General features: G+C 37.5%; 1 protein-coding gene across 1 annotated transcript in view; it reads right to left on the reverse strand.

Annotated features, from left to right (window-relative positions):
* Positions 1–4,609: 4,609 nt before the first annotated feature.
* Positions 4,610–27,708, reverse strand: part of adamts10 (ADAM metallopeptidase with thrombospondin type 1 motif, 10) — a 65,592-nt gene continuing 42,493 nt past the window's right edge. The window contains exons 16-25 of the mRNA XM_048209575.1: positions 26,366–26,499; positions 22,821–22,944; positions 12,320–12,400; positions 11,356–11,519; positions 10,725–10,851; positions 9,604–9,733; positions 9,018–9,222; positions 8,751–8,927; positions 7,866–8,025; positions 4,610–5,541 (exon numbers count right to left, since the gene is read on the reverse strand). Of these exons, the coding sequence (XP_048065532.1) occupies positions 5,432–5,541; positions 7,866–8,025; positions 8,751–8,927; positions 9,018–9,222; positions 9,604–9,733; positions 10,725–10,851; positions 11,356–11,519; positions 12,320–12,400; positions 22,821–22,944; positions 26,366–26,499 (1,412 nt within the window). The 3' untranslated portion in view covers positions 4,610–5,431. The remainder of the gene's footprint in view (positions 5,542–7,865; positions 8,026–8,750; positions 8,928–9,017; positions 9,223–9,603; positions 9,734–10,724; positions 10,852–11,355; positions 11,520–12,319; positions 12,401–22,820; positions 22,945–26,365; positions 26,500–27,708) is intronic.

Consider the following 27,708-nt stretch of genomic DNA (forward strand, 5'->3'; position numbering starts at 1 on the left):
ATGTGTGCCCAGGGATCTCGACCACGATCGGCCCTGCAGCAGAAATTGTACATGTTAGTTTGTAAATGATTGAATGTAAATGCACATACAATATCACTAAAACTGGCCCTCTTGAACGTAACTGTACAGGAGGTTTATTTTTATATTCAATATAGAAAAAAGTATATTGCAGATGGACCTACAGTGACTTAAACACAGACATATGACAGAAACAAGGCTACAAGTCTGAGGTTTGTATGTGACACAAAGTGTGTGAAAAACAAGTCTCACCAAATCTTAGGAAAGAAAATGTGAGAAATGAATATAATACAGATAAAATGAAACATTGCATATTATTTGTACACAATGCATATTTTTATTCAGTATTTCAAATTCATTTCAAATGGTCTACGTACAATTCGGACGACATAAACTACATCACAGGCACATGACGGTACAGCATGTTACTGAGTAGCATGTGAAAATCAACATTAAAGTCCAAAAAAAAAAAAAGTGTGTCTGCATTTCCAAAGTGAATCTACAGTTATTGCAAATGTAGGAACACAGCAAAATTTAACAAATTAAAAAAAAAGGAAAAAGCTTACCATCAAAAGCAAAACAGCATTTTCATCTTTCACATAATAATTGTACCAAATATATGATTACAAAGTTAGTGTCTCTGCAGAGAGACTTTAACAATAATTCTAGTTTTCATAGAATCTTGCTTATATATTTTTTCCTTAGCAAATGTATTACCTTTAGCAAAACAATTCCTACAATACAAAAATAACATGAATCTTGAGATTATGACAAATAAAGACATAGCACCATACTGTAGCACCACAGATTAGCCACCAGTCCTTGAATGGAGGCCATCTCCTCAAGATCTGCTCTTCAAATCAAACATTTGACATGCGTTGCCAGGACCCAGGACAGGGAGAAGGTCTGTTATGGCTCTTTAACGATGATTGATACTAGTAAGTTTAGACAAAGTTGATTCAATGAACTAAATGTTGATATTTGGAAGGGAATCCAATCAATCAACATATATTATGAAAACACTATGACTATTCCAAGTTAAAAAACTTGGAATAGTTCACCTACAAATAAACATTCTGTCATTTAATCACCATTATGCTGTTCTAAATCCTTATGAAACAATGTGTTTTATTTTTGGGAGGACCAGATCTGAAAAGAAATTTAAGTAAAACAAAAAAGTATTACTTCCACCCTAATTCTTCCCCTTTACTTTCAAATCTCATTTGCATGTGCACATATTCAAGCGCCACTGGTTCTGGACTGTCAATGCAAACAATGACTTACATTTTGGTATTTTTCTCACACAAACCTGTTGTGCTCTAGATGAACTGGAATATAATTGTAGTACTTTTATAGTACTTAAAAAAAAAAAAAAAAAAAAATCTGGTGCTTAACTGTGTAAATCACACATTACTTTCACTGTATGAATAAAGCAGCTTGGACACTGTTCATTTTGTGTTTCAAAGAAGAAGAAAAAAGGATTTGAACAACATAAGGGCAAGTAAATTATGGCAGAATGAAAACTATTGCTTAACAGCCTAAAATGTAAGAGTGTGATGAATATTTGGGAGTGGTCCTGACCTGATAAAATGAAGCAGTAGCTCCCCAGGAACTGGAAGCTTACTAGGGTCACAATTCTGCACTGTCACCACAGCTGATGCATAGAGACTCTTAGTCCATTAGGAGTACAGTACATTACCTTGGGCAAAAAGTGTCTGGAAATAACTATATTGGTTCAACAACAGCTTCTTAAACTACTATGTACAGAAGCTAAACTGACCTCTCGTTTTCCTCTGTTTGCTAAACAGTTCATTGTTTATCCAGGTTTGACTGACACATGATATCTTATGAATAATTAGCTTAAGCATTATGTGACCGGATGACAAGAAAATGGCACAGGACCTGCAAATAGCCACAAGGCCATCAGATTAAAAGATACAGTATACAGCACCAACCACACCAAATGAGAGCTTATGATATCTGAGTGATCTGGAGTGTCTCTAAAGGGCTGTTCACACGGACAGCAATTTAATTGTTCAATGTCAACAAGTCACTGCTAGTAAATGTTCCTACCTGCAGCATCCATCTATATCATGATGTGCGGCCATATTATTGAATTTCTGGCAATATTTAGTGGGCAAAAAAGGTTATTGTATATTGTCAATAGTGTGGTGATGTATGAAGCACAGCTCACATTCAAACCATGCAGCTTTTTGTTGGTCAACGCAGCGAATTTGCAACTTTGTGTTAGTCAACTTGAACCCGTTTCAAAATCTGCATGGGGAAATCTTTTATCCTCACGCAAAATTCCTGATTGCATAGATTCCTATTGAAATGACTGGATTCTGTCTGCGAAAATTCACAAAACAGCGATTAATGTGACTGCACCATCACTGATGTTGCTTTAAATCAACATGAGCATTGGTTGCTTTGTAAATTGCTGTAAGTGTGAAGGCCCTTAAAGGGACAGTTCACCTAAAAATAGAAATACATCATGTACTCACCCTCATGTAGTTCCAAACCAGTATGACTTTCTTTTTTCTGTGGAACACAAAAATAGATGTCTTTTTTTATAGATAATGTCCTTTTTTAACAATTTATTGAAAGTCAGTGCATGTCTAATGTTGTTTTAAACCCCACTGACTTTCATTGTATTTAAAATGTCTTCTTTTTTGTTCTGAAGAATAATAAAAATTAAAGCTGCAAGCGGCATTTACTGGGGTTCAAGCACTTTAAGGCCTTTAAGCACATCAAAAGGTATTATTTTATTTAGCAAGCATGTAAACACAACATTGCCAATACAGGCAATTTAGTAAGGAAAAATATGTTTTTTAACAGTTATAGCGCCACCCATTGCCCGATCTATTTTTGTAAAGTTCTGTGTTTTCATTTCATTTCTTTTTTATAGGTTTTTGGGTATTTTTAGCCACGCCCACTTTCTAAATGACCGTGTTATAGTGACCCAAAGGGTAAAGTTCAACTTGTTTTTGATAATTATTGATCTAGAGAGTCCAGAGAATTGTCCTGCACTGGTTTCGTTCCGATCAAAAGTAGGTTGTTCACATATTTGCGAATAATTAATGAACAATTTGATTGACAGCAATAGTTCTTGAGGCAAAGTTGTTCAGCATGAGGAGATCTATCAAATGATATGCATATTAAGTGGATCTGTGAAACACCACGTGATTACTGAGGTGTAAAAGTCGTTAGCGCCAACTAGTGGCAGATTTCTTTCAAAATTCTTACAGACCTCTAGGACCATGAGTTGAACATGTCCACCGAGTTTCATTCCGGTCAGCCTCCGTTAACCTTGTCTAATAGGTGCTCAAACTTCATTGGCCAATGGCAGCCATGTTTTTTGAGATACGCCAATGTCCTCATAGACTATCGTGACTCCTTGGACCAAGACACTAGGCGTTTCTCAATGTCAAGGATACTTCCTTGGCAGGACTGGTCCTTCCAAGTCACTTCCTTCAGAGGCTAGGCGAGGCTCCTCTTTAGCATTCGGAGAACACGGAACAGACTAGCAAGTGCACGTCATTGCGTCATTACGTCAGTGAAAAGGTCCGCTTTCGGAGCTGAAAAATGCCGGTGACAGCAACCAAGCTAACAATTGTTAAATGACGGTCCGGTTCAGTTGGCCATCAATAACGTAATTTGTATTTGTATAATTTATAATATCAATACGGTAGTAATTTGTACTGGCATTTAAACGTTAAACTTTATTTATATGACATATTTACTACAGTTATAACAAATGTTTGGTAACGTAAATATACTTACATTTGAAAGCATATTGCCCGCTAACGTCCGACATTTTTTTTAAATTTATGAACAAGATCACAAAGCTGCGCATATAGGATTGTGGGTGATTTTAGAGCGCGAATTTTTAGAGCGGGATATTTTTCGAACGAAGGACTCAGTCCTTGTTTGAAATTCCGAGGATCCTCGACATTGGAACCGTCCTTCGACGGATGTCGATGACGTAGCATCCTCGAAATTCTGGCTTCCGAGGATCCTTCCTTGACATTGAGAAATGCCTACTGCATGCCAAATTTCAAGTCGATCGCACTAACGGCTGCATAGTTACAGCTGTTTTCATGTTTTTTTCAAGTTATGGCGCCACCTAGTGTCCAATCGATGCAATTTTTTATCGTGACCAAAGATTGAGCCCCTACACGCGTGAACTGAGTTTGGTGCAAATATCTCATTTCTTTCTCGAGTTATAGCCATTTTAGTAGAAGTGGCTCCACCCACGTCATACGTTTTGGCACCCCTTAGTGACGTGAACCAAAATTTCAATTTTCTTTTTAATAATTGTTGATATTCAGACTCCAGAGAACATTTCTGCGCTGGTTTGGTTCTGATCAGGACAAAAACGTAGGACTAGCTCACAAAAGTAGGTTTTTCAAAAAACCCAAAATATCCGAAAATTTCGCCAGATCACTTTTAGGGGAGAATGCTGATCCTTGGAAAATGTAACAATTACAATAGGGTTTCAGTGCTACGCGCTTGAACCCCTAAAAAAGTCATAGGTTTGGAATGACATAATGGTGAGTAAATAATGACAGAATATTCCTTTTTGGGTGAATTATGCCTTTAAAGATGCACTCAACATTTTTTTCTTCATTTTTTTTTTTTTTTACACAAGCAAAGTAAAAAATCATTTTAAATCATTTTATTAAGCCTAATTAAAGCTGTTTTATTTTACATGGAGTGGGTCTCTCATGGGGGCAGCCATGTTGAGATCACATGACCAGTTGAATACAACTCATTTTAACTCAGAAATCTGGTTGTTTTTGCTTGTGGAATAATAATACTACTGAAATAATACTGATAATGATTGTGCATGATGATTCATCCACAACACTAGGTGTCAGTATAAGTCCAAGACAATCAGCACTACATAAACAAAAAAAAAATTACTGAGTGCACCTTTGAGACTATAATATAGACGACTGGTCTATAAATCCTTATTTTATCACATTACAATAATAGACGACTATTATTCACTGAGAACTAGCAGTACAGGTGTGACAGTTCACACAAACACTTCTCTGTATGATAAGTAATGGTCGAAAGCACCACGTGGAAGAGCAAAAGAAACACTGACAGATGTCTTTTGGGCAGACTGGTATTCACAGCAGCAGTGCCAAAGCATCTGGTCGGAGGGAGAGAAAGAGAGCAGCACAGACATTCTCTCCCTCTCTTTCTTTTCACGTCTCTCTCTCGCTCTCATTTCTTCCGTGCTTTCTCCCACAATGATGTCAGTTTGCCAGTGGTTAACAGCACTTCTCCAGTGGAATGCTGAGCATGGGCGGTTTTGGCCATGCAAGGAGACGGTAGGGAGGAGGGAGGAGAAAATGAGGGCGAGAGAGAAAGAGAGAGACACAGAGAGTGAGAGAGAGGGAGGTCAGTGTCCTTGGCAGGTTTTGCAGCACATCTGTCTGAAGTATGCGCGGCTGCAAAACTTGAACCTGAGCACCAGGGGGCAGTATGCCACTGTGTTCACATCTTTACACTCTGCAGGACACAGAAAAAGTACAGTCAGTCACATGCACATTTTAGAGAAATGCAATATGAATGCCAGTTTCTTCAAGTAACAAATTTCCAAAACAAGTACTTTGTAGTGTATAGTTGTAGGGCCATGTCCCAATTTCCATTTAAAGTCCCTGTAAAGTCATTTTAAAGTATGTGTTTTGAGTTTGTCACACCACAGAAAAATGTGTTATTAACCACCCAGCCAAATTTGAATGATTAAAAAAATCTGCAAGTAAATAAAATAAGTTATCAAAATCTCGAAAAAATAGGCAGCGCTCTCTGCTCTCAAACGCTGGGGGCGTGTCCGCTGTCGGCGCTGAAACCACACCCACTCGCGAGAGCTGCAGCCTCAACTTACTTGTCTAATGAGTCAAACATACTGATGCATATAAACAAAAGAATCACGTTAGAGGGTTGCACATTTTAGTAAAGTTACTGCGGACTACACTCATTGGTGGGCACGAACTGCCGAACTGTTGTCGAGTCGACAAATGACGGTGCCGCGAGACGGGAGGATGAAGGCCGGGACGGGAGAGACTCTGTCCGGCCCCATATATCATCGGTTATCGTCGGGACGGTAAGAAGGCCGAGGCGGGAGGGGGGCCGAGGTCTGTTCAGTCACATTCACCAAAAACAGCGGATTATCTGTGAATCCCAGCTGTCTGATGAAAGTTTTTAAATAAGGAGACCGAGCATATTGTATATTTTAACAACCATGTAATATGCATTTGCGTGACGAAGGCATTACTAGCTAAATGTGCAAAGGGGTGTATGACTGTAATTACACTCGAGATTGAGCGAGTGAACCGCTGTAGAGTTAGAGGCGGCGCCACACTCGGTGCGTCATCGACAGTTATATAGTGTTAGGGGAGGGGCTATGCTCGGGGGACGATGTGCGTCATTAGATCCCCGTTTTAGCTCCGCCCAAAAAATCCTGGGCAGAGACTTGGTGAAAAACTGTTTAACGCTCTAACTTCACAATTAAGCATTACACAATTCACAGACTTTGTAATGTGTTTCAGCAATACATTTGTAACATTTATAAAGTGTTTAGAAAGAATTCTCAGAATTGACTTTACAGGGACTTTAACTGTGGTAAAGTATGTCGAGTTCTGCAGGGATGATGCATTTTTACCAAAACCCAGAAACACAGAGTTAGCATTTTAGCACCTCCATTTCCAAATGAGGTCTGTGGATAACACAAGCTAAAGATATTTTCACGTTTTAGACTTTGGCATAAAATACATCAGAAATACCAGTGTCGCCACTCGCCAGTACTTTTCAGACCCTTTAAGCGACTTTTTTTCAAAAAAGCGCTTAGCGACAAATCCTATTGGGTTTTTGTTGAGAGAACCGGGGTGATGCTAACTTCTGGGTTGGCCTACAAAAATATGTCATCACTGCAGCACTCTATACTTTTCAGTGTGTAGTAAGACGGTATATCAGTATTGGGACATACTACTATCATAAAATAGTCGATAAAGATAAAAGAGCAATGGATTGTGGTAAATGTTAAAAAAAAAGTACACTATTTTCAACATACTATGATTTGTAACACACTAATATTACATATAGGGCCACATTTACTAACAGTCTTTTGGCGTTAAAAAACTATTGTCGGGATTTAATAATGACACGCAGTGCAAAATTAGTGCTGAAAAGGTGTAGACTGAGTTGTTTTTGTGGCTGACCTTATTGCATATGCATTTGTAGGAGTTTCCCTTTCAGATGCAAAATTTATGGGAGGAGAGTATTTAAATGAATCACGCAATGCGGTTTACTAATGTTTGCGCTAGTAAATTTACTGGTATTTGCACCATTATTTAACAACCAAAAAAGCATGTCTTAACACATTTTGCGACATGGCATTGTTGATGCTAGGAGACACCGCAGAAAACAGAGAGCACGTGGTAGAAGGGAGAAAATATTTTCCACTCGTATTAATTTCTTTGGAATGCCAGAGGAAGACATTATCCGAACATATCGTTTGTCAAGCCATGTTGGCCTAAATATAGCCTATGTACGTGTTTGTCAGATTACATGTAGTTGCACCTGTGTCAGCCCACACCTGATAGCATCAGCTGTGCTTATTTGCAACCCAACGCTAATTTGCACTGCTCTTGGTAGATTGCGTTGGTCATTATGTAAATGATTTGACTGTGTCTGTCTTCTTTAATTTGCACGTCAGCAGTAGATCATGCACAAAACTTGTCATGCCCATCGGTGCATTTGTGGAATTGCGTTATCAAGCTAATTTGTCCTGTTTAGTAAATCTGGCCCTTACAATGCAAATTGAGAACTCTAACCTTCAGGGTTATCTGTAGGGCCACTGTGGTCACACTTGCTCTTGCACTGCTGCATGAAGGCGGGACGATTTGACTCAGGGCACTCACTGGATGGCTGGCCAGTGTGTGTCAGACACTGCACTAAACGAATCTCCTGACCCATACCGCACCTAGAAGAGCACTAGAACACACACAGACACAAACGTCAAAAAAGACAGGGAACATGTATGACAAAAGAAACTTGGAAAGTTTTCATGGAACTTCACATATATTATATATATATATATATATATATATACAGCTTTTTTTTTTTTTTGTCTTCGGTAGATAACATTTTGTTTACTGTGTTTTCTTTTTAAGTCTATAACATCATCATGAGTCCGCACTCTTTATGAAAAGAGAACATTAGGTGTATTAATTTGATTGATTTTTAATTTTTGTCATATAAATAAACATAATTTGTCAAAAAATAATTAATTTTCAAAGCAGGGTCTCTATTCAGTGCATATGTTTTCGCCTGCTGGGAACACACTAAAAATATTTCTGTCAATTTCCTGTAAATATTTGTTTGCGTAATAAAAGTTGCCCTGAAATAATGTATAAGGTTGAAAGTCTTTGCTTCATTTTTGCAATATTTCTTTTTATTTAAATAAATGAATGAATTAATTCATTAATTCATTAATTAGTGAAAAATATACAAATATTTTTTCTCTTGTGCACCAAACATAATATTAATGTTTTTTTTTGTTTTTTTTTGCTAGGTCTCACAAGAATATTTTTGCCATTCACAGCTATACAAATCATAATCTAATTTGGCATAAACATTAAACAACACTTATGTCATATGTTTTAAGTGTTTATGATAAATTCACAGTGACAATCTCACTGTTTTGAATTAGATCTCACCCCTCCCCAAGGTCCTGTAACCCACTGAGGTGGTGGGCAACGTTGTATGTTGCAGCGCACCCTGGTGGTCGGACGGCTTTGTTTCGGGCACTCTGACTCTGCCAATGTTTCACCATTCTCTCCGCTTCTACATAAAATCACCCTGTACCTGTAACCAGGACCACAGCTAGGAGTACACTGCAAAAGAAAAATCACAACAATATGAGACCTTGCCAAATAACACCAAAGGTAGAAGCTTTCACTAGAGAAAAACAGATGTTCTTCTACCTCAGACCAGTCCAGGGCATGCCATTCTGGTGGGCAGGTGTGGTTATTGCAGGGCTCGGTGATGGAAGGCCGCGGTGGGGTGCAGGCTGCATCATCCAGGACTTTCTCCTCTGTAGCCGAGATCTTCCTCTTACACAGCACTTCTCGTGTGCGCACTCCTCCGTTACAGCTCCGACTGCATTCTGACCAGTCTCCTGTCCACCACCTGAAAGAAACACATATACCAACAGATATCAGGGATTGATGGCACCACATTGATCAGGTATACCGAAGATGTCTAAAAACCTAAGATTGAATACCTTATATATAATATAATTTAAACCTGGAATGAATCAGAAAGTTCGTCATTTGTAATGTACAATTATTTTGATAACATCTGGAAAGCATCGGGACACATTAGCATTTGCTACAAATCTGACGTGGCAAATATGCATCCCTGACCATGTCTGAATGTGGTTTGCGTGATTGAATCACCATGTGTTTCCACATGCATGCCATTTACACCTGTATTTAGCATGGTGCATATGTGTTTGTATCACTCGGGATGGATGTTAATGCCACACACACAAACATAAAGAACACCCACGTTGGAGGGCAGGGCTCCAAGTTGCATGGTCTTTTCTTGTCTTTGGGCTTGTTCTTCTTGTCACAGAAATGGTTGTAAACCACAGAGAGGTCTGCTTGTTTCTTGCACACTACCTGCTGGACTTGAACCCCTGTGAAACAGAAAACAGAGAACAGTCTTTGCTATATAAATCATGCTAGATTATCACAATCCCTAATCATACAAACATAAAGCTTTGATGTCAGTGCTGTTTCATTCTTGTCTTTGTGAAAACACACAGTCCCTGTGAAGTTATTAAGGTTGTGGTCTGTTGTGCCAGTTTTGCTGAACACTACGTCTCTGTTCCAAATCCTAGCGAGCTTACCGGATAAGTAGACAGCTACTAAGGCAGCATCCTAACTGAAATGGAACCTGGTAAGTAGCTGGATTTATAAGGCCACTAATTTGTTGACAAACAGTAAAATTCTGGCCTGATACCATATATTCAATATGAAGCAATATTGATACATTTTTTAATTATATAAAAATAAATCTCTAACACTGGCTGATAACCGATATGGTACTGATATTTTGTGCATCCTTATTTTTAATCAACACTTCTCAGTATTATAATAAGCATTTATTTTGCTTTGTCCACCACTTTGTATTCATTGTAATGCATTGTGGGATTGCCTTTTCCATTACAGCTGTTAACTAACAAACTTCATGATGCCTTTAAACGATTCTGGAACAGATTGCATGTTTTTGAGAGCAAATTAGTTCTGAGCCACAGCTAATAGTTTCTTATCAGCAAGATAAATACGGGTCATTAACTCACAAAGCATGAATGCAAGAATAAAGGGGAAAGAGCTTGAGGATAGAAAGTGACATCAAAGCTGGTGTTTTTGGTATATACAGTCCATGTAAGAGTTTTTCCCAGGCTTTCAAATGGGTTATACAAATCCTAACAGGCAGACATGGGAAATTTGCATTGTGTCGGACAGCTTGATTTTCTTGTGCATTTATCAACATTGTGAATGCATACACCATTTAAATTCAGTTTCTTTTAGGAAAACCTTTAAATGCCACTTTCATCTGTGAATAATTTCCTTATGTGTGTCAGTGAAGAGACAATGAAACCATAACAGACAGAAAACTGTTACCTCCTGCACACAACGCAGAGCAGCGGGACCAGGATGTATAATGCCAGGCGTAACTGCTCAGTGGATCTCTGTTTACAGGTGGGTTAAAACGGTAATGGATCCCAGGATTTTCCTCACGGACCAAAACCTGCAACACAGTGGAACACAGTGGAACTTAACTGCTTGATTCGGCCATCAAACACTTGGATTTCAAACTTTCAGCATTTTCATGAAGCTGGATAGTTTGTAATGAAATTAAATAAATAATAATTGTTTTATAACAGGTTTCGCAAAAAAAAAAAAAAAACCTCCCCATCTTCCATTGCTAGAACAAACATATTCCCAACCCAAGCCCATGATATGGTTGCTGTAAAAAACCAAGCAATGTTTTGATAGTGCTAAAAAACACAATGTTAACATTTTCAGGGCAATAAATCTACAAATTGCTAATCCATTGTTCGCTCAGCATATTAAACCAGGATAGGAGTAAGTATTTATGAAAAAATTACACATTTCAGCTTGAAATAACATTTATACCGAAAATTATACTTAGCAAATACATTGCAGCTGTCTAAATTTTGAGGCATCTGTACCAACACAAGCAGTGCACAAATATCCTGCTTGAACAGACCACCCAGCATCTCTGCATTACCATGACGATCAGGGTCATGTTGGTGGGTCCGAGTGCTTCCAGGGTCTCCGGTTCATTGCTGGGTCGGCGATAGTGGAACGTGGTTCCTGCGATGTCAAAGCGTCGTGGCGTGTCGATGGTCAGCTTGCCGTTGATGAAGTATTGATCCCCCTTGCTCTTCAACACTATGGTAATCAGGGAAAGGGTTAATAATTAACAGACCTCAATACACAGGCTTTACAGGCTTTTCATGCTCTGACTAACCCCAGGGTTTGGGGTTTTACACTTGTAAAAGGAAGTTGGAACTTTTAACTCTGGAAGCTTTGTGGCAATATCCCCAAAATGTGGTGCCAAAGTACAAAATACTATACAGAGTTGTTTTAGCAACAGACATCCAATCATAAACTCATAGAGCCCCTAAGAGCTATGGCTATGGGAAAAATATGAAATGGAAGGGAAAGTTTTGCGTTCCCCCAAGAAACTTTGCGTTCACTCACAAAATCATTGAAATATAGCTTTTCCTCCCTCATAACTTTATCCATCACCATATTATGCACTTTGTAGAGTCACAAAACCATTTAGTTTGAGTTAAATCACTGAACAGTGACTGTAAACATTAACTGCCAATATTTCCACAGTTGGACAAGCAGTTATTAAAACAGGTAGGCTAATGTATTCCTTGTGTATAAATGAAAAATTTCATAAATACACAAAAACTAACCAAAGGTTCACAAATGCACATTTGTAAAACCTTGAAACCTGACTACTCAAGACTAATTACTAGCCCAGGGTGAAGTATGAACAGTGTAAAACAATGAACAAGATAAATTTATTGAGCCATGAGGCACAATAAAGCCCTCTCAGATCTATGCTTGCAATTCAGCAGGGAAGCTCTTTACAGAATCTACTAACTCCAACAGTGTATTAGTTCTGGTTCCTCTGAGAGGCTCATATTTGAGTAAAACCATGAAAAATTTTGTCTCACCCAAGTAATTGTGAGAGACGTTGAGCTCTTGGATGTGTATGAACACAGATCCTTTGGGGATTCTGACCACTTCTTCATAACCTAAGAGAGAGTGGACACACACAAACACACACACACATACATATTTATTCATAGCAAGAGAACAATGCAGTTAGTGGTGCTTAACTGAGAGCGACTGTGATGGGATATGCAGAGGTTTGAGATTCCGAATGAATTCCTGGGCAACGTCTCTCAGTTCTGCTGCCCAACACACAACGTGTTTAAGGCCAGATTCCACCACAGGCCTGCAAACAACTCCAGTCTCTGACCAAAGATTAAAAAAAGAAAAGAGCAAAACAAATTTTTCAATCTAGTCCTGCCACCGACAGAGATTTTGTTGTGAACAGTCAAGAGGCAATGTGGTGAAGACTGTGCCACAAAGCAATAAACCATCAACTAAAGATGGTAACCATAACGAATTTATTGATTCTGGTTCTGATTCCTTTTAATGATTTTGGTTTCCTAAAGATTCCTTTAGAGATTCTTATACTACTTTTGAGGAGGAAATAACAAAAGCATTTCTTATTGCATTTATTGTTTTCAATATTCAGTTGCCAAATGATGAAATAGAAATTTTGATTTAAACAGAACAGATATAACAAATTCTTGTAAAACGTGTTTTAAATGCAGCACAAAGGTAGTATTGTTTCATATATATCTTTTTTTTATTAATGATGCAGCTAAAGTAAACAAGACCCAATAATTGGTCTGAACGAAATTAAATAAAAGGTACAGTAAAAATACTAAAACAAAAAGTAAAAGCAAATTCATTTGTTCATTCAGGTTTTAATACGCCACTTTATAAAACACTAATCATGCTCTTTTGAGTCAGCCATGATGAAATGACAGTGAGTCAGATTATCAGATTTATTCCGTTACCATTCCAAGTGTTTTTGATTCACTAAAATACAATCGGTTCAATAGTCAGTTGTTCAGGAATTGAACTAGTCATGCAGGAAACACCATTATATGAATGCACGCATATTCCGGAACAGCTTTTCAGAACTGAAAGTCATGGAAATCGTTCAGTTCTGGTATTCTTAAATAAACTGAACTGGATCTGAATAAGAATATACTAGAGTACTCAACACACACACACATATACATAAAGAGAGAAGCAGTCAGACATGAACCATTAGTGGTCATTTGTGTGGACTGGTCACTCATTTGGCATTTTGTGAAGCACAATGACTGGAAGCTTCTCTTTTATTGACCACATTTTAAATAAACTATTTCTTTGTGTTTAAATTGTGTTTGTACCCTCAAGAACCCTGAACTCACACATACAGCCAGAGCCAAGAATAGCCTCGGCTAGCCACTGCGGTCAATGTTCTCCTGCTGCCTGCCCAGGGAGGGGCCCACTACAGCTTCCTGCAGCTGAGAATAACCTTCAGTCCAGCACAGAGCCAACAGCCTGCCATTCAACAACACCACCCACACAAAACCGGCTCACATTCGAACCTCTGCTCTGTATCTCCTAAAACAGCATCACAACCCTTCTACCAAACCTACAGTGTCATTTACCTGTTCATTAGATCAGTTTTGATGGCAGGTTGTGATATCATGATATGATAACAAGTTAGGTCATGAATACTAATTAGGTTGTGCTGATGTGCTAACGATACCATCTATTAATATTCATGAGCCATGAATATTGGTCACACATTACAATAATAACTTTTTACTTAAGCAATTAACATACACTGCTGTTCAAAAGTTTGAGGTTAAGATTTCTCTTATGCTCACCAAGGACGCAGTTAATTGACCAAAAATACAGTAAAAACAGTAATATTGTGAAACATTAACGCAATTTAAAATAAAAATGTTCTTTTTTAATATATTTTAAAATGTTATTTATACCTGCGATGGCGAAGCTGAATTTTCAGCATCATTACTCCAGTCTTCAGTGTCACATGATCCTTCAGAAATCATTATAATATGCTGATTTGGTGCTCAAATATCTTTTTTCTGTATCAATGTTGAAAACGCTGCTTAACATTTTTGTGGAAACTAAGATACAGTTTTTTTCAGATCACTCCCATTTCTCACTAAACCCTCATCCTGACTGAAGAGTGTCTGTTTCAGAACAAACTATAGGAAGGAATTTTATATGGCTCAGATCCTGTATCCCAGCATTTATGACTTGGGCCTTGCATGTGAGCAGGTAATTATGAAACGCCTTTTCAGAACGGCTGGAGTCCCTGTGCACCCCTCAACAGCAAGGCAGCTGTCCAACACATATCTGACCTGAAGCACGATGTTCACCGCACAAACACTTACACACATTGTTTGAGTTTCCATAAGAGATTATATAGCTTCTCTGAACACATCTAAATTCTGAAGAGGGGCATCGACAGGAGTTTTTGTATATCACTCTGCGTTCCTTACCTTTTTTAAAAATAAAATGTAAACATTAATACAGCATTTACATTAATATGATTTCTTGAGCACCAAATCAGCATGCAAGAATGATTTCTGAAGGATCATGTGACACTGAAGACTGGAGTATTAGATGCTGAAAATTCAGCTTTACCATCACAGAAATAAATTACATTTTAAAATATATTCGCATAGAAAACAGTTGTTTTAATATTTCGCAATCTTACTGTTCTCAATGCAGCCTTGGTGAGCACAAGAGACATCTTTCAAAAACATTAAAAAACTAATGTTTCCAAACTTGACAGGTACAGTAGTTATCTTATTTCTTGCATTTTGCTTTCCTGTTTTCTTATATCTATGTTGCTATGTATTTTATCTTTAGTCTGTAGATTTTATTTTCTATTAAGCCTACTGTACTTTGTAAACACTGTTTTAAAAGGTGCTATAAAAATGTTTTACTTGTCCGTTACTGTAAACTCATTTGGTTTTGCGCTCTGCCATTAAACTGCTTTTGGCTTCCTTCCTTTTCTTTTATAGTGAGTTTTCATTTAGTTCTTGACAACATGCTCAATGACTTCTCGCGTCTGTTCAGTGTCAGAACATACCTCAAAGCGATCAGATTATTTTTTTAGCGAGGGTGGAGGGTTTGAAACATTAAAACAACTTGCAACACATTTGTGGATTTCTTGTATAGTGAAATACGTTGAATTAATTATACTAGAAGAACTGCTAAACTGTTTTTCACAGCATTTGCTATGATCCTGTCTCAAAGTGCAAGTTCGTTTTAACATTTTCCAGCTCAAGACTTCAATAGCTAATTAAGAAGCGTGTTTACTGACAACTCTCTGGACGCAGGCTGAGAAAGTGCTAACTGGAGAACAGGAAAGAAAAATTATCAGGGGCTTTAAAGAAGTTGGTGTGCACCACTGAAGGCAGGAGCAACAGTTATCCTTATGTCCAGGACAATCCAGTTCACTTGGACTTCTGGGTTAGATCCAGGCCTCAAAATACTCCCCCAGACACCAGAGAAACTTGCCAAGGCTGCTCCCAGTACCTCAAAGCATGTCACACACACACACATTTCTGAGGTTTGGGGGGGTGGGGGGAGCTACTCAATTCAGGCACCAGTCTTGTGTTACTTCAGTTAACAAGAGAAATAGCAGTCTCATATGTTCACTTAACCATTAACAGAAAAAATTATATTATCCATCTTCTAAAGGATACTAAGGGGAAATTCACTGAGAATAAATTTGTGCCTCTTTATCGCATTGTTTATTTGCACATGATGTTTGCACTGTTTTAGCTCCTAAAAATCAAGCAAAATTTGTGCTAATAATAATTTGCATTGGCCTCATGCATACACCCGGACTACGGACAATAAAATGTTCCTACTCAATAAGTTGAAAATGTATCACTTGAAAATGTACACAAACATCCCTTTTAGGGGACATTTACACAACACCGCTTTCAACTAAAAACGGAAAACTTTTTAGGTGTTCTGGCAGTTCATTTATGGCTCATTTCCACTGAGCAATACAGTACAGTAGAGTACAATTTGGGACGGTAAACCCTGATCCAGCTTGCATTTCCACCGCCAACAGTACCCTTACTTGATAGGCATGGTGTATGCCAGAAAGTAGCAAATGACATGATTCTTGCACGAAGAACAAAGCGACACAGTAAATAACAATGGTGGACATACAGCAGGTCTTATTTGTGCTTTTTTGGCATATACAATGGAACATTGCTGCACGCTGACATTGTGTTGCAATGGTATTGTGTTTCAACTGTATAGTTAAAAATGGTGCCTCTTGTGCTGTCACTCCCCTTGTAGCATGCTTATGTGACGATTCTCTGTCTGAAGTCTAGCTCCACCTTTTAGATATTGGACTACTGTGCAACAGAAGAGTCCCAAAAAAGTGGTACAGTATGGTATTTTGGTACCATTCACAAATTCTGACAATCAAAACGGAAATAATTGTGTACCGTACTGTACCGTACCGCTCGGTGGAAACGATACCGTACTGCTAGGTGGAAATGAGCCAATACATGACAATGGTGTTTTGGGGGCCTGAAAACGGGTTTCAAAGTTTTCGAAAGTTTTTGAAAACGATACCATTATTGTCTCTGTGTAAACTACAAAAATTAGAATTTGTGAAAATGGGGACATCATGCGCATTCGTATTACGTGTTCAGTCTATAGACATGTGGTGTTTCTTTACAAAGTGATTACTGGCCTGGTATGCATAATACAGAGTTTTCCAGGAAAATGCTCCCTCAGTTCTGTCGAAATTAGTTTATGTCTGCGCGAATCATTTCACACCGGACTGCTTTGTGAACAAATATCAATACAAAGAGACAATACAAAACAGAGACTGTGCTAAAATGTGCTACTCAAGGATATAGAAGTAAAAACTGTTCGTGATCCAGCTTACAGTCTCCAGAGTGATACTATATGGCAGTAATGAAGGTGAGCGCACATTATTACAGTTCATCTGAGTTTATTTACGGGTATAAAGTTTATTAAGCACCACCCGAAAGGCATAAGGTCTTTATATATTTGTTTACTGTTAGTTGTAAGGAGTGTTTCTGTGTATTTCGCAATGTTTGTTGGTGATAATACAAGGATAAGAGAGAGAGTTTATGGATAATATTTTAATGCACACTTGCAGTGTTTTATTAAGCTATTACAGAGATTTTGTAGAGTGAAAACAGACGCTTCATCTTTTGTGTGAAGTACAATAATCGTCATAAAACTCATCTGTATAGTTTTGGCCATCATTCGGACGGTACAACAGGCCTGTACTAATATAATGGATAAAAAAACAAGTAGACAATATAAGTTATAACCATAATTTAACTAAACTATACATGTTCTATCTATCTCCATGCAGCATATATTCGCAGTTTCTGACATTATTGTGCGTCCTGACTGAATCCTGACAGGGGAGAACCAGAGCCATAGAGAGAGAGAGTTGCGACAACTCCATAGACTCCAATGGAACGTTTTTTTACAGCAATGAAGTAGCAGCCGCGCCGTAGAGTTACAGCAGAACATACCGTTTGTGATGTACTTTTAAAAGGTAAGCCGTTTAAATTATAAGATTTTATAGTATCAGTACATCTGAATCAAATTAACTTGTGTATTAAAGCATGCTAGCTGATATTGCTCACTAAATAAATAGTTCCAGGGGATAGTAGATTAGATAATAGATTAAAACAATTTATTCATCGTTGTGTAATTAGAGAAAAAGGATTCTAAACGGGGTTAAATATAACTTTGGGGCTTGTGGTGGGTGAAAGTGGTAAAATGAGAATATCCTTATTCCATATTAAATGTACAACCCAGGTGAAAAAATACTATAGTAAATAGTATAGTGTTTTTGAACCATACTATAGTAAATTGTAGTATACTATATTATAGTATTTAATGCTACAGCATACTGCAATATAGTGAACTGATAAACTAATAAATACTGTAGTATACTTTAGTTTTTTACTGCAGTACTGTTTTACTGTAGTTTTTTATTGTAGTATAATATACCCTAAAGTTGTAGAAAACTTAGTACAGTATTGGGTAACTTAATTTGTTTATATTACTATAGTTGTTCTATTATCACAGCAACTATAGAATTACCACAACAAATTAATTCAAGTACTTTACTATAGTATGGTTCAAAAACACTATGGTATTTACTATAAATTACTATAGTATTTTTCACCTGGTAATAAAGAAAAAAAAAATCCTTATTTTAGAATTTATATTCGAGAATGTATTGTGATTCTGTTGTCGGTCTATTATGTGTCTATTTTTGGATTGATGGGGAGAGGGAAGTTTATAAGTGAGATTAAAAAAAACAATGCTTAAAAGCAGCAAAAAAAATAAATATAATATATATATATATATATATATATATATATATATATATATATATATATATATATATATATTACACTAGGCTAAATGGGAAATCATACTAAATACCAAAACTGTATATTATATACTACTACTGTATTTAATTTCTCCCATTTTGTTTCCTTTTATCTTGCTTTCAATACAAGCACAAAGGGGATTCAGATCCTGAAGACTCCATGCAATGATGCTGTCACCGCCAGTCTCTGCTCCTTGGATTTTGCAAGCTTTTCCTTGCTCCTTATTTTTAATAAACCTTTAATAAACATAAAAGTTCCCAGTGTTGGTTTTTGTGAAAAAAGGCAGATACACCTATATATGATTAACACACACAATCTTTAGTTTGTGTTAATCACAAGCGCACAATCTTTAGTTCTATTTAGATTGCTCCTGCTGACTAGAACATAACTTTCTCCTTTCCATGTCAGTGGGGAAACCATGCATTCATACTGCTTTCTCTGAGTGACTGGATCATCCTCATGCAACACTGCAAACCATAGCGGGGAGACTACAAGAACATGTAGGAAAGGACAGACGAAATGCTTGACATGCAGTTTATTATAAATGTATAAATCCATTGCACTAAATCAGTGCAAAAGTCAATGTGTGTATAATGTTTTATTTTAGAATTGAATATATTGTGTATGGATGTATATATAATAAGTGAATGGGGTGCATAAGAATTGTTTACATTAAGATTAATTAAATTTCACTTAATTAAATTTTACATTTCACTTATTTGCAATGGGTTTTTTAAGACAACCTGTCACCTGCAGGTCTCCTGTCCCTGTAAAACCATAGTGAACATGACTTGATTGCCCTTAACTAACATACAAGTTTAAAAACATAAAAATACTTCAAAACAACTGCAACGCAATCTTTAAACAAGGTAATGTTAGCCAGAAATATGTTAACAAGGCAGGCAACGCTGGTTGACAACACTAATCCTCAAATATTAGCAGGTTTTTATCTTTTAAAAACAACATTGCTGTAACTACAAACACATGCTACATTCACATGTCGTGTATTACATAAATATTGTAAACCGATGCATTTATTGACTACAAATTACCAAAAATCACGGTTCTGTCTCTCTAACCCTATCTTTTTGAATTGCCGCCGAAGCACTTCCTGGAACTATCTGAAGGCTACACGAATCACGTGACGATCAAGCGTTTTGAACTTCCGTTGTCGCAACTCTGTCTCTCTATGGCTCTGGGCAGAACGAGCTCTTGAAGCTCCGCCCTCTTAGGCCAGCGCAGCAGCTCATTTGCATTTAAAGGGACCGCACTGAAACGGCTCGTTTTTGCCAAAGACTATAGACTTTTAGTGGTTGAGCAAAAACAAAAGTTGCGTCCCAAATGACACACTACACACTATGCACTTTAAAGGTCCCGTTCTTCGTGATCCCATGTTTCAAACTTTAGTTAGTGTGTAATGTTGTTGTTAGAGTATAAATAAAATCTGTAAAATTTTAAAGCTCAAAGTTCAATGCCAAGCGAGATATTTTATTTAACAGAAGTCGCCTACATCGAACGGCCAGTTTGGACTACATCCCTCTACTTCCTTCTTTAATGACGTCACTAAAACAGTTTTTTGACTAACCTCCGCCCACAGGAATACACAAGAGTTGCGTTTGTAGAGTGTGTTTGTCGCCATGTCGTCGAAACGCTGTTATTTTCATCCCGCAGTCCAATCACCGGGTCTGATTCCGGCTCAAATTGATAGGGTAAAATTAAAGACATGTTTACAATAACACTGAGCGCGTGCATCTCCACGTTATGGTAAGAGGCGTGACTTTTCCAGGCACGGTGCGCTCAGAGCTGTCGAATCACAACACAGGAACCGCTGGCACAATCAGAACTCGTTACGTATTTCTGAAGGAGGGACTTCATAGAACAAGGAAGTAATCAGCCCGTTTTTATGACAGTGGAAACAGCGGTATACAGATAAGTAAATTATGTGAAAAATACTGTGTTTTTTTACACGCGAAACATGAACACATGTTATATTGCACACTATAAACACAATCAAAGCTTCAAAAAAACAAGAAAAACGGGACCTTTAAATACCCGGATGGTGCACTAAATTAACGGAAAAAACGAAGTGTGGAATGTTGGACACTTCGTGCACTCAACTGTCGCAGCTTTAATTACGCAGCGGAGGGGAAGGGAGGATCGGACTCCGTTGTTAAATGACAAAATAACCTCATACAATTCACGCACTACATGGATGAGTGCATAGTGCACAAGTACATAGTGTATAAGTGCATAGTGTATAGTGCGTCATTTGGGACGCAACTTTTGTTTTTGCTCAACCACTAAAAGTAGCAATTTTAACATGCTATAAAAAATTATCTGTGGGGTATGTTGAGCTAAAACTTCACATACACACTCTGGGAACATCAGAGACTAATTTTACATCTTATTAAATAGGGCATAATAGGTCCCCTTTAAGGGGTTAGTTCACCCAAAAATGAAATTTCTCTCATTAATTACTCACCCTCATGTCGTTCCACACCCGTAAGACCTTCGTTCATCTTCAGAACACAAATTAAGATATTTATGATGAAATCCAATGGCTCAGTGAGGCCTCCATTGACAACAAGTTAATTTACACTTTCAGTGCCCAGAAAGGTAGTAAAAACATATTTAAAACAGTTCATGTGAAGACAGTGGTTCAACCTTAATTTTATGAAGTGACGAGAATACTTTTTGTGCGCCAAAAAAAACAAAATTACGACTTTATTCAACAATTTCCTCTCTTCCATATCATTTTTTGACACGCGTTCACGAGTGCACCACGACGTGCTACACTACCAGCTCTCCATTGCTCTCTGTCTTTCAGAACCTTGTGGTTGTGTTGCAGCCTCTTCCATCTCCTTTAGTTCGATCTCTGTATATTCTTATTTGAATAAGTAAGGTTGTGCAAAAAAATGCAAATCATCCTCTGTGTTGAAACCTGCAGACATAGTTATGAGCTGTTTTATGTTAAGCGTGTGTCTTCCTGCTTGTAAACACAGCCCTGTGTTTCCAGGTCATATGTCAGCTCCTGTGTCATCAACACACACACGTGTCGTGGTGCTCTCGTGAACGTGCATCAGAGACTGGTACAGAAGAGAAGAAATTGTTGAATAAAGTTATTTAGTTTTTAAAGTTGTTATTTAGTTTCTGTTCACACAAAAAGTATTCTCGTGGCTTCATAAAATTAAGGTTGAACCACTGTAGTCACTTGGACTGTTTTAAATATGTCTTTACTACCTTTCTGGGCATTGAAAGTGTAAATTAACTTGCTGTCAAAGGAGGCCTCACTGAGCAATTGGATTTGATCAGAAATATCTTCATTTGTGTTCCGAAGATGAACGAAGGTCTTACGGGTTTGGAACAACATGAGGGTGAGTAATTAATGACAGAATTTTCATTTTTGGGTGAACTAACTGTTTAAATAACCCTTTCTTTGGGCAGTAATAATGATACTTCGAAGTCAACATGAATTGCTGTTCACAACTCATTTTGCTTCCATAATGTGACATATTTCTAATTGAAACAATAATTAATAAAAAGTGAAAGAAAATGTAGGGTGGACCTTTATTTTTATTCATCTGGAATTGATAATGACTGAGAGTTTACTAAGACAATGCCTAAATAGCTTTTGAATGTTGATTTATGTGATCTTAAGTGAAGTCAGCAGAAAAGCAAAGTTGTTTCTGAGTAAAGCACGTTTTTATTTCTGTGGATTTACAGTTGGTGTTAAAATATGTTTCCCTAATGTTAAACTAAATCATCAATGATGGAATTGTGCCCAGAAATAAATTATTTTAGCTCTATTCAAGGCTGTGAGGAGCAATATTTTAGCACCCAACAGTGTGCTGAATTGAACTTTAGTTTAACATTAGGTGATCATATTTTAACACCAACTGTAAATCCACAGCAATAGATACTCTACCTCTGTCCATAGACAAGCTGTTTTTACTGAATCTATCCCATTGAGGGCTTGTATTTTAACACCTAAAACATTATTTCACAAGACCGTTTGTCTGAAATGAAATTGTCTGTGGAAACTTTTCAACAACCAGGTCCTCAGTGAGAAAAAAGGTATTTCAGCAATGCTGCTTTTGCACATATTGTTACAAATTGTTCCAGTTCAAACTGAAGTGCACACACTCTGTACCTCCTTCAGACAAGGAGTCATTGAAGACCCCCTCGATGACCTGGCAGCTGCTCCCATCTCCTCCACAAATACGGCAGCGATCTTCCCGAACATCCGAGCCCAGAATCCGGTCACAGCCCACATGCTGCATACAGATACACACACATATTTAGAGATCAAGGCAAAAGTCACAAAGCTTTTTTAGCATATATTACATAAAATTAGCATATATTACACTACATAATGTACACCTTTGCATTTAAATCATTGTCTGTGCAAAGTTAAAATAAGTAATATTAAAATGCATGCTGTGTATTAAGCTGATCAAGTAGTTCAGTTTGCTGATTTTCAATCCCAATATACTGTGATTGTACTATTTTCATGGATACTTTGAAAATTTTTAGTCTTCTAAAAACACTGTTAGTGCATTAATATTTTCAGTCTCAACTTCAATTTACTGCAAGTTATCAGTCATATCTTATTTGCAAAACTGCAAATACAGAACAAAACATACACAGTATAAAACATTCAAATAAGAAAAAATCATTCTTTGTAATCAGAGTAATTAGGCATATCTCTATACATATTAACACATTCGTAAAACTATTTTCCATGCTCTATTTAATAAATTATGCTTCATATGAAAATGATCAGCTTTACATCACTTACAGGCAAACCATGTATCAAGAAAAGTGTAAAACATTAGGGATAGCATAGACGAAGCCATGTGCTCTGCAAAAATTCTTGCTCGAACTGAAAATGGCAGAACATCCAGACCATGATCCAGACAGCTATGTAACTGATCCAGAGTTAAAATTTCAAAATAAAAGTATTTTTTTCATTGTTTTCCCTCATATTTTAGTACAGTATTCAGCACTATGACTCCAGACCTCATGAGCATGCCAAGGATAAGTAGAAATATTCAGCTTTTCACTGAAAAACAATTTTAGTCTTTTCCTACTTTCCTTATGATTTTAGTGCTTCTGCATTATTTTTGAAGCTTGAAAGCTTCAGTTTCCATGTACTGTAATAGCATCTATACTGCAATCTTTTCTATTCCACAGAAGAAAGTCTTGAGCTCAGATGGTGTTAACTAATCACATGTGTTAACACGTTACTTTTGACAGCCATAATACAAATATAAAGGTTTGATGTGTAATCTTGAGAGCAATCCCAGAACTTGAGAGATCACAATCCATTTAAATTGACACTGTGCAAAGCAAAGCAGGTTTCCCCAGAGGGGCTAAATCTGTACAAAAACAGGCCATTAATGAAGAAACCGAAGAGTCTCTGCTGTCAGGATCTAAAAGGTAACACAAAATGAACTCAGAAACCAGCAGACCTGAAACTGCTTGAGACTTTCCAAATCCAGGCCTGTGCAACTTCACAAAAATCCCACTAAAGCTCCAAAGACTTTTGTTGACCTGGCCTAGATTCCATAACCTGCAAATGCGTGACCTATTTTCTCACAACAACAATGGTAAGTCAGTGGCCGCTCGGAGAAGGCAGGGCATGTCCTGTGCTGGACCGAACAGAGCCGAGCTTTGGGACACATGGTTCCACGGGCTGTTTTTAATGCCTTGTGCTTCAAAGCTCTTGCTTTCATAATCAAACCCTTATTGTTTGGAAGCTAAGCCACTATGAGGCTGCAAACACTACTTTGATTTCTCCCCCTGCTGTTCTCCGGTTTTTATATGCACCATAAATAAGAAAGCAAAGAGAATGAGTGAGGAAAGGAGATGGACGAATAGAGGAAAGAGAGGAGGGAAGGAAAGAAATGGAGAATGGGTGAGAGTTGTCAGTGGGGAGGGTGGGAGAAGTCGCTGTGATCATGTTCAGCTGCGTGCACTGAGGACAGATGGATCCGGGGGGGGGGGGGGGGGGGGGTCACTGAGTTCTTGCAGCATTCAGAGCAGAGCAGAACAGGGCTGGACTGAACTGAACTGTTGATAAAAACAACCACTGGTCTGGACAACAGTGCAAAGATAAACCAGACCAACTCACTCCAAAGGAGCACACTCAGCCTGTCCTGTGCACTATACAACAAAATGAAACACTAAATAAAATACTAGTATACAGTTTGCATTATGAAACACGCTAATAAACAAAATATTTCAGGCTGTTTTCACACTTTGTTTGATTGATATAATGTGACTGGGAAACAATGGCATATGATGCAAAAAATACTGATTATTTTTTTTCCACACATGATGCTTTTAAGACGTTCATTTTTCTAAGTCACTTTTGCAAATTTGACAAAATCTTATTAATGTTAGTCAACTAACTGGCCAAAATTCTCTCACATCAGCCTCAGGACCATTTTTTATACCGGTTTTATGCAAAATTCATTTGATAGAGGGAAACGATAAATTTCTAGTTTAAACATTATTTATTCTTCAGACGTTCCTCTTTAAATGCAATAAGTATCAGCTGCGTGCAAAGTGAACCACGTTTGGTTTTCGATCACTGAAAATGGGTAAAATTCAACAATTTGAACATGGAGCTCCTTTGAGATCCCCATATCTATGAGGCTGAACTATATAGGGCCATGAAAATTAAGATTTCAAAAGGAAAGTTTATTAAAAATGAGAATCTAGAAGGATATTAAGATATCTTAAATACGTTTAGAGTTATAGGCATTCAAACTTTGGAAAAGGAACATTTATGGCACTCAGACAGGTATGTTATAAGCAATTAAGTTGATAGAAAAACACGAGATACATTTCTAGTTTCAACATTATTTGTTCTTCAGATATTCCTCTTTAAAAGAAAAAAAGTATCATCTATATGCAAAGTTACCCACATTTGGTTTTTGACCACTGAAAATGTGTACAATTTACTCATGGAGTCCATATCTCTGAGGTTAAACCATAGAGGGCCTTTAAAAAGAAGATAGCAAAATGAAAAATCTAAAAGGATATTAAGATATCTTTAATACTTCTTGAGTTAGAGGCATACAAACTTGAGGCAAAAAACACAAGAAGTGCTTTTTGCCATTTTTGAATGGTCACCGTTGGCATATAATGCAAAAAAGACTCCTAAAGTCAACAGATTTTTACTAATAGACCTATCTCTATGTAAAAATAAAATAATGATGCTGCCATCTTCATAAAGTCATTTTTACACCCCTGCTCCAAATCTCAGGTGAAATTTGTCATTTTACAAAATAGTGAATTACTCAGTAAATATACATCTGTGACATTTAAAAATTTGTCTTTCATCACTATTTATGTTTGTCTTTCTAAAGAAAAAATATATACAAAATCAAAAATTTGAGCCAGGGACCTCTGGTTGAGTTGACACGGAATGACCTATCTGCTTACATATGCTATTGCTTGTTTCTGCTTCTTCGTCTGTGTTTTGATCAGGAGATTCAGTACTCTTTCAGAAGATGCATAATAGCGGCCGCTACCATATAACAGTGAAATCACGTAAAGCCGGAAAATTCTGTCAAGAAGTTCAAAGCTATCCAAAAACAACAATTGGAAAAGCATATCAAACAAACACTGCTATCTGAAAACTCTGAGATATGTATACTTGAAGCAAAGTATGTGTTACTGTCTCACCTTACACTCGCCATTAACACAAACGTCCAGAGAGTCGTCCCTGCAGGGTGTGCCGTCCACCACAGCTGGAGCGCGCTCAGTGTAGAAGTTATAGCCCTCTGCCAGGCAGTTCAGTGAGCATGACTTCACCCCACCTGCAGCCAAAACGTGCAAAACATCACACCTCAATGATCATGAGCCATTTAGTCAGCAATTTAACATGTTACATACTTACAAAAAGAGCTGGAGATATACAGAGTTGAAAGTCTTGAAGTAATAGTGCCACAAGTTGTTCCTAAACTAGATCCCATAGGAAAGATAAAGGAGACTAGCTAAGCTAGTGGTGCAGAAATATCATCTTAAACTGACTGATGTGTCCTCATGAGCATCACAGGACGTCATAAAATCTGCAAAGCTCTTATGCAAGACGTTGAAACATTGTTACATGTGGTACACAATGTTAATGTGACTAATGCTCCCACCATTACGCTCTTGTTGCTTGTATAGAATGGACTCCTCATGTGTTATGCATTGTTAACTTTACAACATTGCACAAAGGAAAATCAAACCTAAATACAAACTTCTGGCAAATTCGCTCCTCAGTTTAATGTGCCTCTAACAATGGGGACACATGAACTGCGTATTTCATGCAGCCAAACTGAGCTTTATAACTATACTAACTCTGCGGGACGGCCGCCAGCACTCCGTAGAGTTCCATGGCTGCATGTGGTATTTTAATGAGCTTGTGGGGTTTATGTAAGTTAGTTTATTCTTCCACTGCTGTCACATCCTTGAGTAGCAGAAAGGGGGGTCCGAGGCACATTTTAGATGATTTGCTTAAGATAAAGCAGCTGAAACACACATACAACACACTTGCTTTATTCCCCTGTCTCCTCTGTAATGGCCCTACAAATTTGAGAAACAGTAAATAAAGCACGTCGGAGGGAAAAACAGCCTCTCTCAGCACATTCCCTGAGAGACAAAGAAGAAATCACACAACTCATATGACGGACAAGGAAGAAAAAGAGAGGAGACGGAGGCTATGTCTTAAAGTTGATGTTATGGTGCCGTGGAAGCCTGTTTCCTTGGGAGGTACATCATTCAAAAGTTTGGGGTCTTCTCATAAGAAGTCTTTTATGCTCTCCAAGGCTGCATTTATTTGATTAAAAATACAGTAAAAACAATAATATTATGAAATATTATTACAATTTAAAATAACTGTTCTCCAGTTTAACAAATGTAATTTATTTCTGTGATGGTAAAACTGAATTTTCAGCAACCGTAACTCTAGTTTTCAGTCACACGATCCTTCAGAAATAATTTGAATACGCTGATTTGATGCTCAAGAAACGCTTTTTTTTTTT

Source organism: Megalobrama amblycephala, linkage group LG12 (assembly GCF_018812025.1).
Source record: "Megalobrama amblycephala isolate DHTTF-2021 linkage group LG12, ASM1881202v1, whole genome shotgun sequence".
Lineage (NCBI taxonomy): Eukaryota > Metazoa > Chordata > Actinopteri > Cypriniformes > Xenocyprididae > Megalobrama > Megalobrama amblycephala.